Genomic DNA, 14,288 nt, shown 5'->3' on the forward strand with positions numbered 1-14,288 from the left:
TTGATTTTTACAGGGCCAAAAATGTAAGAATGAAGAGAAAATAATATTTACAATATTTACACAGACAATGAGGAAAACAACATAAATAACAATATCAAACAAAAACAAACAAAGGTGGGAAGGCGAGCTCAAGAGATGCCAAATAAAATAAATAAATAAATAAATCAGAACAAACTAGCTAGGATTTATTCAGCTAAACTAACTACCAAACGATAAATGTAGAAAAGTAAAGTCTTCGGCGTCAAGACGCCCAGACAAAACTACACTAACTTACCACATAACAAAAATTACAGGGTGTGCACTCTCCTAAACCTAGTGTGTCTAATACAAATCAAAACGTCCTATGTGGTGCGCAATGTATGTCGCGCACTTTGCTAACCTGCTCCCTCCTTCCCAGCCTCACATGCACCATGACGACTGAACAAGGATGAACAGTACGAAAAACCAAAAACACTTCACGACAATTGATTAAATCACACAATAAACACACAGAATCAGCGGCACCGAGCCAAAGACGAATGCCAAAGTGAGCAAAAAGTTGGGGAGGTTGCAGAGATCCAGGTGTTTATGGAAGGCGGCGTAATGTGATAGGTTTGGTGAACCGGGACGTCATAATCCTTCAGGAAGACTGACGGGCTGTAGATCGATCCAATGAACTTCTGAAATAACATTCCGCAAACACACCCAACAACAAACTATCCACATATACCCCTATTGCAACACTCTTAATACGTACATGTACATAACATTAGACAAGTAACAAATATATTAGCCTATAGCTTGAAAATACATGTTTAAAAACGGTGCTATTCACGTTATAATTAAGGGAATTAAACCATTATCATCATGAAATATGTATGCGATAAATCCAAAAAGAAAGAGAAACACCGGACCTTAAGACACATTGCCACCAAAATGTCCACCTTCACCACAAACTTAAAATTAAGTTCTGTTCAATTGTATTCATAAAACGAAATTCATTTCAAACACAAATTTGATAAGAACACAGAACAGTGTGTAAATATTAGCAACACTAACATAACGGCAAAGTTATGTTTTTTGTTAGTTTAAGCTAAACCTTTAACATTTTAATAAATAAAATTAATCTAACTGAATCACAGGTTATCTATTAGATAAAGTGCAGCCAAACTCAACATGATGTGTGTTTTACGGTGTATGTCGGCAGTGTTGTCTCTGGTGGTGGGCGGGGCTCGGGTAGACAACATATAATTGGATATTGCAATATTTTTTACGGCGATTATCAATAACATTTGTTTACATATCGCCCAGCCCTAGTCTCTGATAAAAGCATCTGCCAATGTACTTGAATGGGGAAATACCAAAATCTCACTGCCAATCTCACATTTCACTGAACTGTCCGATAAATGTTGTTTCTTATGCTCCAATAAGCATTAAAAAAAGCCTTTGTCTTAGGTCAAATCTACTTTTAGTTGCAAATGTAAAATGCTCACAAAGTCGAGCTCTGGTTTTCAATAAGTTGCTTGAGTTGTTCGATTCATCAAAGACTCTCCTTTTGTGCTCTACAGAAAAACTAATTGTTGTAAGGTGAGTAAATGACATCATGGAGGAGCTCACGGCTGGTCGGCAGGTTTGTTTTTATTTTTCCAGCATGAAGCTGGTGGAATCAGAAAAATCTTTGATTCCTGAGCTCTCGCCATGTATTTTTAGCGCACACTCATCCCACGCTTCTTCTCACTGATGTGGGATTTGGCAGCCTGTTGGTCTGTGATCAACTCAAATAAAGCGGCTCATTGGAAACCATTAATATCTTCCAGCGCTCACAACACTAGTGATGTTAATTGGTCACTTTGAAAGCTATCAGTGTGCAAATGCAGCTGAGGGCTGTTAAGAGCAAGATAAATATTGACTGGAGATATCCCATAATACCCCTCCGCTGATAAGACGTGTTTCTGTTTGATAAGGCGGCGGATCAGCCTGGTCACTTTAGGATTGAGGGCAGAATAAAGCCTTTATTTATTTGTGTTGTAATCTGTGGAATGCGTCCAATGTCACACCTCCTCATGGAAGATCTGTAAGCTGTCTTATTGTCCCGGTCTTTGTCTTGGCATCTAACCTGCTTCCAGACAGGAGGTACAGACTTTATCACCATAGCAAATATTGTGGTTCCCTGATGTCAATCACACAGTTTGCCAACAGCCTTCTCTGTGGAAAATACATGAGTAGCTCTGTTTTATATAAAACTGCAAATGTTTTAGTCCGTTAAATCAACTGATTCATATCAAATCAGTGTTAAATTACTTTTACATTTAAAAAAAGTTATAAATGCCCCCCCACCCCCAAAACAAATCAGCACAATGTTGCTGCCAGGTTAATTTAAAAGACCCACTGTGGGGAAAATACATTTTTTAAAGTGGTTTATATGTCTATGTGGTGTTTTTTTATATGCTTTAAGACAAACCATGTGAAAATTAATAAGTCAACGCCATTGCGGAGTATTTTCTCCTTAAAGGGCAACTATGCAGCTTTTTTACCTTAACCGAACAGCTTTGGAGTCATTGGAATGGTTATATTACTTTTTTCGGGTTGAATGGTGGTCGTCTCGCACCCCCCTATTGCGAGTAAGGGGAAAAAACACTCTTGCAACTTTGAGCCGGCGGGCCGCCGGACGGGGCGTCAGGAAGTATCGCGTGATAACAGGTCTCGCGGTATAAAGAATTGCTTTACGGCAAAAAGAAATATGCTAAAATTATGTAATTGCGCTCCCTCACGCTTTTCGAACCCGAATGAAGAAGACGTTGTCAAGAATGTCTCGTCTGCTTTGATGTCGTTGATCTACTAGCATCTGGTATCTGAGAGTCGACAAAAAGGTTTTCGACAGTGTTGTCAAATATCTATTCCGAAGCTGTAGGGGGAGCTCTATAGAGAAACCTGCGAGCAAAATGCGAGAATACAGCGAATAAATTCCCGAACCTCCATAGCCCTGCTTTGCACAGCAGTGAACCAAAGACAGTCTCAAAGTCTGTCTGACTTTGAGAGGGCCAACGGGAAAAGGGATTGTGAAGCCTAACATTAGCAACACATTATTAGCTGTTTGATAACTTGGTCAAGCAAAAGGCTAATCATATTAATTACCATTATGTGTCTGACGTTGTAGAGAGCCATACATAAAAGACATTAACATTCTGACACATTGACTTGTAAATGACCCTGCCTGTATAATTCACTCTTCCACTACTTCTTTTGAATCAGTTTCTGTTTCAAAAATATATATCTAAGTTGATCGAGTGGATCAGAGCATGTGTGATTTGAGGTGGAGACTAATTTGCATATTAATGTGTCCGCATACTAAATGATGCAAGGGTCTCGAGTTACATTCAAGCTATTTTAAGGCATGAAGAAAAAATTTTCACAGGAAAAAAAACATTTAAATATGTCATATTGGTGATCAAAGATGAGATTTAAGGGATACAGTTATTGACTAAAGGGGGACTTTAATAGATTAAAGGGAGCGTCGTCACCTTTATAGTATATAGTCTGTTTTGTAAAAAGAGCATATATATATATATATTTACAAAAAAGACTGTTTCAAAGCATCTTTATAGTGATAATAGGAAATGAATGGAACAGAGATTGTTTTGGCTGTACAGCAGCTCTAGAAGAAAGTCATTGTCCAGTTTAAGTAAGTTTCTGATTGATTAATTTCCATTGTAATAATCATTAACTTAGGGGCTACTTGCACAACATCATTTTCAACAGAAAACAGAAAACTTTTCATGCGTTCTGGCCATTCATTTACACGACAACAGCATTTTGGTGGCCTGAAAATGCAAACTTTGAAATATAGGGTTCAAAGTGCAGGTTTTTGCAAACATGTTTTGAAAAAGATACCATTATCATCTCCATGGAAACTTCAAAAACGTGAATCTGTGAAAACGGTGGTGGCATGCACATGCTTATTACGCGTGGACGGACGTTCCTCACCCCTGTATGTGCGTTTGAATGCATACGAGTGTGCACGTGTAGTTTTTTTTTACAAAGTGACATCGTTAAATTACTTGTCTGGCCTGCATAATATAGCGTTTTTAGTTGTTTCCGCGGATCCATGTGAACAGGACTCATTATGGTAACGTTTTTATCTGTACAGATGGAATGGAAAGGGGAGGAGGCCTTTGTAGAGGATAGACTATTGACACGGTGTCTGCTGAGCTGACACTTCACGGCTCCGTTGTGGTCATGTCTAAGTGCAGGTCATTCATCTGATCTGGATACGGCGAGGATCCGGCAGATTACGGTAAACCTCGGGATAAATGGAGAGAATAATATTAGCATAGAGCCATTCTTTATTATTATCATACCTGCAAACTAGTTGCTTTTCGGTGAAATTCACCGTTTTGAATCAAAATATGACATTTATGTGATTTGTGTAGATCCGATGAGTTTTTTCAGTCTGGTCGAGGAGAAATTACAAGCTCACAGACTGAAGTGAGACCATAAACATTTATCGTGCTGTCGCAATCATCTTGGATGATATAAATCATATAAATCATACAAACATAAATTCAGTCATTATTTACTCGCCTTCGAGCTGTTGAATCGCTGTGGTAAACACTGTTGACAACAGTCAAATCCACAATAGCACACATACATCACTTAATCACTCAGATGTCTATTTCATGTTGTGATGTGCTGCTCATATGCAATACTTATCCAAGATTTTCCTGTCAGATGTTAAATAGCCATTTAGTTAGCGTCTTTAAGATGTAAGTAGGCATATTCGGACGCACGTCCAAATCTCGGCGATATAGTATACATTACCACCCAAGTATTTCTTGCTTACTGTTTTATGAATACTAAGGATTCAACATACTACCTTTTACATTTAAATAATTTATTTTTGAGATCCACTCAGGGTGTTAGTGAAGTTGTTTTATTTGTACAATTCAATTATTTTTGAGTGATTATTTTCCACCCTCACTCTGGCTGGCCATACTTCACATGTGCTCTTGCGCTGGTCTGCTCTGAGGTAGGTATGCTCATAATTAACCGATAACTGGCAGTAACAATTTTGACTGATTAATACTGATTAATAATTGGTTAAACAGTTAAAAAGTACTTTAAAGGTATACTTCACCCAAAAATGTAAATTCTGTCATAATTTACTCACCCTCAAGTTGTTCCAAACCTGTATGAGTTTCTTTCTTCTGTTGAACACCGAAGAAGATATTTTAAAGAATGTTGGTGATCAAACAGTTGACGGCAGCCATTGACTTTGTAAAACAAATATTATGGAAATCAATGGCTACCCTCAACTTTTAATTTGTAGTATTATGTCTATTTTGTATATATCTGATCAATCTCATTTAGGATGCGTATCTTTGAGTTAAATAATGCGTTAGCAAAGTGCTCCAATTTACTGGTGTTCATTCAGCGCAAACCTCAACCAGCAATGCACGGCTAATAATAGCTATGATTGGGATTGTCACATATCATGAGAACACTATTTTATAATAGGTTAATAATATTTAAACTATCGCGTTTTCAGCACGTTGTTCCAGGAAGAGTGTACACATTCTGACAAGCACACATCTGACGCTGCGTTGGTGACACTTGTATTAGTTGTTATATTTTCGAAGTTATTTAATTAAATTATCAACCACATCGAAACATTTTACAATCCTACTAGCCTTTTATTTAGATTTAAAACCCTTTTTATTAATTTGTGAGCAGCATTTGCTGACCCTGTCATGCTGTTGGCCATGCCACTGCAGCAGACGCACATTGCTGTATTAAGGCTAACGATTAATTGATCGTTAATTTAAACGACGATCGATCATGGGAATTTGTGAAAATTGACATTCCTAGTTTGAATATTTGCTGCATGGTTAAAAAACACGCTACACATTTAAAATTCAGCTTTTGAGAGGGAAAAAAAAACATAGTATGTAAAACATAAATGTCACATAGTAATGGCCGATTTAAACGATATGCGATATTAACGATACAAAATTGGCCTACGATAGAGATTTTAATTCTATTATCTATCGCGATAATGCATGTTGATGACGCAATTTACCCGTGAAATTTTGAGCCACGAGCTGCAACCAGCTGAACCGCATCATATTTGTCGTCATCTTGAGTAAACATGGCTGACAGCGAAACGGAGGAGCTGGTGAAAAAGATCGGTGCAACATCCATTATTTGGACTTGGTTCGGATTTAAGCCCTCCGACGAGCAGCAGCAAACTATACAGACTATACAGTGTGTGTGTGGAAACAGTTCGGTAACACACACGACTAATCTGTTCTACCACCTCAAAACGAAACGTCACTGAATACCAGCGCATATTCACAAAATAGTGGTGTAAACACAAAATATCTGTGTGTGCCCGATTATAAGATTCGTTGTTGTGTTGCTTTTTAACTAAGACATCAGTTTTTCTGCTCTTTGCATCTTTTGTGTCCTTTAAAAAAATAGCCAAACTAAAACTACATTTGATTTCGAGTGCCTTCTGCACTGTTTTGCACTTTGTACTGTCTATGGCATGGCACTGCTGTAAATAAACTTTTATACTTGAAGCATTTTCTTTAGTTGACGTATACAGGTGAAACTCGAAAAATTAGAATATCATGCAAAAGTTAAAGGTGAAACTAATATATTATATCTAAGACTCATTACATGCAAAGTGAGATATTACAAGCCTTTATTTGTTATAATTTTGATGATTATGGCTTACAGCTTTATGAAAACCTTTTCACAATATTCTAATTTTGAATTTGGGGTTTCATAAGCTGCTAGCCATAATATAAACATTAGGGCTGGGCTACTTAAAGTCTCTGCAGGTAGTGTACTTGAATTTTATTTATCTGCAACATTATGTTGTACAGTTTTGCACAATAAATGTTCTCAAAACTACATACACTGTTTGTTTCTTTCTTTCTTTAATAAAATACATTTAGCAGTTGTTTGGCTTTTCTTAGGGTCTGTGTAACCTGTTCTAAAATGGTTTTATTATAATTTATATATCGTGATTAGAGGTGTGCAATATATCGTATAGACGATAATATCCAAATTGTTGTCTGGACGATTATGCAAAATTGGGATATCGAATATTTCATAATTTGTACAATACGACCCCCCAAACATGAAAAGAGCTGAAGGAAGTTAAAGAGAAAACAAATAACACACAATATATAACCTTCTAAACTATGATATGTAGCTATTTATTACTGTATGGGGTTTGTTTGACTGTATTTTATGTGTTTTTTTTTTGTACAAAATCACGATCGTTCCTCAATTGCACGAGAGTAATTGCTGCTACTAATTTGCAAAACAACTACGGAGTTCTTACCTGTGTGTTATGACGTTTCTTAGGTTGAAGCAACAATCCAAAAACGTTAAGAGTAAAGCCGATGAACGATTAATGAAATAGCTGATAGAAAAGGCAACATATGCGTTGTTTGCGGAAAACTGAAGTCTGAAGTTAAAAAGTTTTTCTTAAATGTCTGTGGTGTCCTCAAGTGGCGAGTTTCGTGATTGCATCATTAGAAAATTGCGTTGCATAATGATGATGAGTCCAAAAGATGGAATACATTTTCCCAAGAGATCCACCGTAATAGCCTCCGAACAGGGCTTCTTTTAACTTCTAGTAAATGGGTAACGTTAGTCACATTGTTGTTAGTCTACTAATAAGTACTGTTTGCAAATAGGGGTGTACACGTATTCGTATTGAACCGTTCGGTACGAGGCTTTCGGTTCGGTACGCATACAAAGCGAACGATTCGTTTGACCATTTTTTCCTGCGGACCAAAATCCGCGGTGGCGCGACCACCATAACGTTACACAACATCAATGGCAAACCTCTGGGCAAACGTAATAAAAGCGGAACGAAACTGCGCTATTCTTTTGTGCTTCACGGACACTTTATCAGTTCGGATCATCAATGTCAGTGCAGTGCGAGCCGAATCGTGATGAAGTGACACTGTAATACACAGCGCTAAGTGATCCAGAGAAAACATTTTAATTCGCCACTGAAGTAATAACATCACTGCGAGATCTAGTGAGAAGCATTCACATTTTGCCATGAATGAACTAGTTATAGGCTTTAAGTTCACAGATCAGCAACATTCACCATGGATTTAATATAGTAACACTAACTGTAACCATGGAAGTTTGGCAGAAATGGTAAAATGCCTTCAGGTAGGCCTACATCACACATCTTTTTCCAGCACTTAAAAACTCAAATATTATCATATTTAAATGTTATTTTTAATGTGATGATGACTAGAGCCCTGCATTTCAGCCCGAGCCCGACGGGCCCCGACTTATTTACGCCCCTAGGGCCGGGCTTCGGGCCAATTTTCACGTCATAGTTCACACGCGGGCCGGGCCTCGGCCCTGTTTTAGGCTTATCCTTCTTTTTATAGCCTATTTCAGACATGTATTAAAATTAAATATGAGAAGTTGACGATGGAAAAACAAACATAGAAAGACGTTTTAAACCTATCACACTGACATATGACTGACACATGACAGTCTGCTCGCGCTCGCGCACACACACACGCACGCACACATGGTTTCCCGGCGGCACGACCCAAGATTCGCGCGACCGGCTTGCTCTGTTTATAGTGTCCCCGCCAGCAGCAGAAGTATAGCGAGCGTGACTTCAGCGCAGCTGGAATAGTTCAAGAAAAAAGTACGACTGGATTAAAGTAACACCAAGTATCTTTTCCTCTGCGGTCGCCCTACTGGTTGCAAGCGGAATTATCCATTAGCGCTGTCGTAAATAATTTAGCCTACCGCAGCCTACTGTCGCACACGCACACGCACGCTCGCTGTTGATCTCCAGCACCGGCTTTGGAATCAACAATGGCCACAGACAAGGTAGAGTATGATGCATGATTTTTTTTACCGCTTCGGCCATGACAAAAGCGTCCGAATTTGAGGAAGTGGTGGGGGAAGTGACGTATGCCGTAAAGCACTCGAATTTTGTAGTTCTTTTTGTGCACGGGTTCCGACCCGAAACCCGAAGTTACATAGTGCCAGTAAAAGCGATACAGACCACGTCAGGCTATGGCAGACGTGTCATTTAACTTATTTTAAGTCGATGTACCATCACAAGGGTCTTGGAAATATATTATGAAGGTTGAAAACCTACTTAGTGTTACTTTAAAACCTTCCACTGTGGATGCTGTGATTTTTCTTCACGATGCTCTGTAACTGTTCTTAGCCATGTTAGGGGGCTGTCTTGTTGGTTTTCGTTTGAAAACGACTTTATTTTCATCAGTCTGTTGGAAACTATTGGAAATAAGAATGGCCATGTTCTGTAGTGAAGACTTGATTTTTGAGGTAAGATAATCTGCATGTTTGTTTTTAATTTAATGCCATTTATTTGATTTGTTTATAGGCTATAGCTCATTTCGTTTGCGAGCGCTGTTGCGACTGTGAGCAGCAGAGCAGTTTGCCTCAGCTTTTAAAAAATGATAATAAACGTTTAAACTATAACTGTCTATGTGTGATATGCTTAAGGTGTTTTATGGATTTTATTGTAGCCAAGTAAAGTGTTGATTTGAGAGGCTAAATGGATCAAACATGTTTAACTCGCTGTCGTCAATAAAAAAACAAAAAGAAACCGAACATTTGTCTAAATTAACTTAATAGCCTAAAGAAATGAAAAGAAACATAACTAACAAAACAGACCCATTTTAATGGCTGCAAATAGCTAGTTTGCCCTAGGCCAGGCTATGTATATAAAAAAAAAAAAAAAAAAAAAAAACGGGCTCGGGTCGGACTCGGGCTGATAATTATGATGAGCTGTCGGACACGGGCCGGGCTAGGGCCTGAGCGTCTCGGGCCAGGGCCGGGCTAGGGCCTAGATTTGAGGCCCGTGCAGGGCTCTAATGATGACCAAAACATTATTTATTCATCCTTCAAAGATGACCCCCATTTAAAATGTATTTTAATAAATAGGAAATTTATCTGGCATTTCTTTCTTTTTGCTGTATCGAAAACGTACATCACTGTATCGTATCGAAACAAACCGTGAATTTTGTGAACCGCCTATTTGCAAAGCACAAAGTTAATTTATTACGTACATATATTGTACTGAAAAAGCACTGTTCTTGTATTACAATAAATATTTAGTACAGTAACTGGGTTCATGTTTAAATCAATAATGTCTCATATCTTTATGTACTAGTAATTCTATACAATGATAGGTCAAATGCAGCAAGTCAAAAGACCAGCTGGACCTTCTTTGCCTGTTTGCACACATTTCTTTGAAGGATTGCAAAAATATCGTCTGAATATCGATATTGAGATATTGGAAAAAAATATCGAGATTGTGATGTATATCGTTATCGCAAGAGGCTGCAATGTATATCGCAATATGGATTTTAGGCCATATCGCCCATCCCTAATGTCACATACAAGTCACATTTTATAATGAAATGAAACCGCACCTGATTTGGCAAAGGGAAAGGCGCGATTTGCATTTTTTTTTCTTAAATGTTGTCTTTTGTTGGACAAGAGGTTCATAAATGCTTTTCATGTGGAAATATGTTTTGCGTGTATTGCTTTTTCAAATTCACGTTATAAGCGACTCAAACTCCCAGTGCTTTCAGCTGGAGCTGCATTTACTACTGATCACAGAGCCGTACATCCCTGACAAGCAGCGCATAACAAATAATCGCAGCCTTTGAGATTTCATAATCGCAATAAATCAAACCGGTTTAAGCCTGATTTCATGTTAATTGCGATTAATCGTGCAACCCTAGTTTGTACAGTATAAAAACCATTACGTCTATGGAATGTCCCCATTTAGGTAGCCAAGTAAACGTGTGTGTGTGTGTGTGCATGTGCATGATGTGCCTGCGTGATCACTTGAGTATGTTCCTTATTACAGCGGAAGCAACTTGAAATAATAAAGTTAAGAGTACGACATTGTAAGCCCGTCTAGATTGGCCCAATGGCGGTCCTATAGAACGGGTGAAGTTCTCTGTGAGTTACTGTCTTTCCGTGTGGCAAAGTAATTTATTTCCATTTAAGCTTTTATCTGACTCCTTTTTATATCTGAGTCTGACTCCATTTTATCACAACCTTGAATTTAGGTTATTGGTCAATTATACAACAGTTTAGCAATACATTTGATTGTTCTATTTAACTCTTTACTCATATTTTACCCGTTCATATTAGGAAGCTATGTCGCTCTCTGAGGTCCTCACTCCTTCCGTTTAACACTGGTCTCACGATCACAAGCTCGTCAGTTTTGGTAACCAAACAGAGGTAATTGGCTATATACCTGAGATTGGTCGCATTCACGCTTACACAATCAAATATATTTTGGTATAGCCCCAATGATTGCATACACTTGAGATTAAAGAAACGTTTACTTCAGTAGAGGTATTGACACTATTACGGATATAAGTTGACCAACATTACTTTTCTTATAATAGCTTTGGTTTGGCCATGCCGTGCTTTCCCACGTACACTTATCTAAAGTAACATTAAATTAAAACAAAGGTGAGAGACACCCAAATTTAGATTGGCCAAGCAGCATTTTTGTTGTTCTAAACGGAAATGCACTTCTTGTCTTTGCAAACCACACACTTGAATTAGTGCGAAATATTAGTCATCGCTAATCTGACGCAAAACTTATGATAACATACAAATTAGTTTAATCTACTTGGGAAAACAATTTGAGAGTCAGTCAGAATAAAATAAAATGTAACAATTTATTATGTCAGGTAAGTGTATCATGCCAATTTCATAATCAGTTCAAAGATAATACAAAACATCAAATGCTCTGGAATGAAGAGAGAAGATGCGAACCAGAAATTATAAAATAAATTATTTGGAGTGCCTGCATACACTCCGCATCACGGGCTAATTTGAGTTACAAATCGCCCTGAGCCTCTTGTTGTATTTCTTTATAGACAGAAACTTTCACATGGAAGCATTTGCTAACAATGGAAATTTGCATTCAGACTCAGAGTTTACACCTTTTGGGAGCAGAATGCAATTTGCCTGGAAGACACACCCTCCTCTGTGTGCAAGTTATCTCTAAACTCTTATGAAATGTATTACCTTTTGGTTTACTTCTTTGGGAATGAGAGATTTGTACTAGTCACACTGAGACATTTCAAATGATTACAAACTTGTATAATACTGTAGCGTATGATAATTATTCACATTAAACCATATCGATTTGTGGGTGAATTCTGGTGATCTCAGCATGAGAGAGAAGGAGTGGGGGATGAGGTGAATACATGTATTCTGAGGTGAGACTTGCGTCTCAAATGGCGATGCTAACTTCACAAGAGAGAGATCAAATTTTAATTTCCTTTGTTTTCTCAGAGAGTAGCCCTCTCTTCCAGTTCTTCCAGTTTGTCCAGTCTTGCAACATATTTAGAAACTGTAAAGGGATCAATGTTATTTGTGTACACACAATAAAAACTAAAGATTTTGCTTTTGTAAAATAAAGAAAACAAACAGGATGCCGCTTTCTGCCGTCTCCATTTTATTTCTGTTAACTTGTTTTTGTAGTGTCACAAAAATGAACCGAAAGTACTACTTGTTGCAGTTTTTTCTTTCATTTTGTTAATCTTTTAAATATATTTAGCATATTAATTCCTTATAAATGCATGTACATATTTTATAATGGGTATTTTTGATACACAGAAGTGCTGCAGTTGCGTAATGTGCCGATGAATCCTCATTTTCTGTTGTTTATGCTGTTATTGTTTTTGTGCATGTATCTATTCTAAACTGGTGGTTAACTAGCCAAGTACTTGATATATGTTTGTCAGTACATGCTCTCGTTTCACTCTGGACAGTTTTGAGCTCTGAAAGTTTCATGTTTTCATAGTATATATAATGTATTGAAGCCCTTTTCTGAGATGCAAAACATAAAACATACTTTTGTAAATCATAAATATGACACAATAATTATTATACATATTATGAGTTAAAATAACTTAAACAAGTTTAAACTGACATTTAAAAACTTGAAATTGACAATCATAATTTCATACTTTTTTACACTGTCATAATTGACATAGTATATCATGATAGTTTTGATGTGTTTTAGTAATTTTGAGGTTTTTTCATTAAAGGTTATGACATACATTTTTTACTTAGTATGGCAGGTTTGATAATATACATTTTTAATGTCATAATTTTGAGTTATGTGATAATTATAACTTAGTATGTCATAACTATGATTTACCACATGTTTTTTCTCTTATGTGTTGGAAATAGGCTTCCATAAAAATGAACTCAAACAAATGTTATATGAAGATCTGACCCCTTGTGAGCCTTTAACAGGCAACATGACCCATTTCTCTGCTGTTTAGAAGTGGTTCCTTTAAAAGGTTTGTGTGTGTGTGTCATTTTCTCTGCAGATTGGTTTGATGACAGTGACGGTGTTCCCCATCCGGCTCTTCATAGCGGCGTTCATGATGCTGTTGGCCTGGCCGTTTGCCTTTATCGCGACCGTGGGCCGCTCCGAGACAACGGTGGAGCCGCAGTGCTTATGGAGAAAGTAAAGACCTCCTCTCCTTTATTTCATATTACAGATGGAACAACTGAAGACAAACCGCTACAGCGTTTGCTTAGTTATTACTTAACACACTCTTTGTATATTTCCTTCTCTTATCTGTGTTGTTTATGGTTTGTTTGTGGTGAGATGAATTTGACTTCAGATCCTCTATTTCATAAATCAGGAAGTTGATGTCCAGTACACAAGTGATGCACGAGACCAGCATAACACAATCACAGCAAGCAGCTTCTCTGTTTCTGCTAGTGCAAAAAAAAAAAAGATTACACCATTGTTCAAAAGTTTGGCCTTGGTAAGATGTTTTTCAAAGAAGTCTCTTTACTGGCCAAGGCTGCATTTATTTGATCAGAAATATACAGTGAAAACAGTAATCCTGTGAAATATTATTTTTTTAAAAATGCAATTATGATTGGCATATAATGGCGCTTTTCCACTGCATGGTACGGTTCGGCTCGGTACGGTTCGTCTCGGCGCGGAACGGTTCGGCTCGCTTCCCTTTTCCACTGCGTGGTACGACTCGACTCGGTACGGCACGGTTCGGTTTGCTTTAGATCGGTTGCTTTTCTACTGCAGTTAGTAGCCTACCGCTTCAAAGTGGGTGGGACTGATCGTTAATAGTTGTCGCCTCTAATTTGTCCCTACACTGTTTGTAGGTCCGGCGGCAATCAACAAGAGGAACGTCTGCACCTCGTCCACCGACCACGATTCAGCCATTTCTTTTTTGATTTTTTCTAAACTTATTTTGTCAAGTAAA

General features: G+C 37.7%; 1 protein-coding gene across 1 annotated transcript in view; it reads left to right on the forward strand.

Annotated features, from left to right (window-relative positions):
- LOC307005612 (lysophosphatidylcholine acyltransferase 1) overlaps nt 1–14,288 on the forward strand; it is a 54,938-nt gene that overhangs the window by 15,294 nt on the left and 25,356 nt on the right. The window contains exon 2 of the mRNA XM_079625950.1: nt 13,380–13,519. Coding sequence (XP_079482076.1) covers nt 13,380–13,519 — 140 coding nt within the window. The remainder of the gene's footprint in view (nt 1–13,379; nt 13,520–14,288) is intronic.

The sequence above is a fragment of the Phoxinus phoxinus genome (assembly GCF_949152265.1).
Source record: "Phoxinus phoxinus genome assembly, chromosome: 10".
Classification (NCBI taxonomy): domain Eukaryota; kingdom Metazoa; phylum Chordata; class Actinopteri; order Cypriniformes; family Leuciscidae; genus Phoxinus; species Phoxinus phoxinus.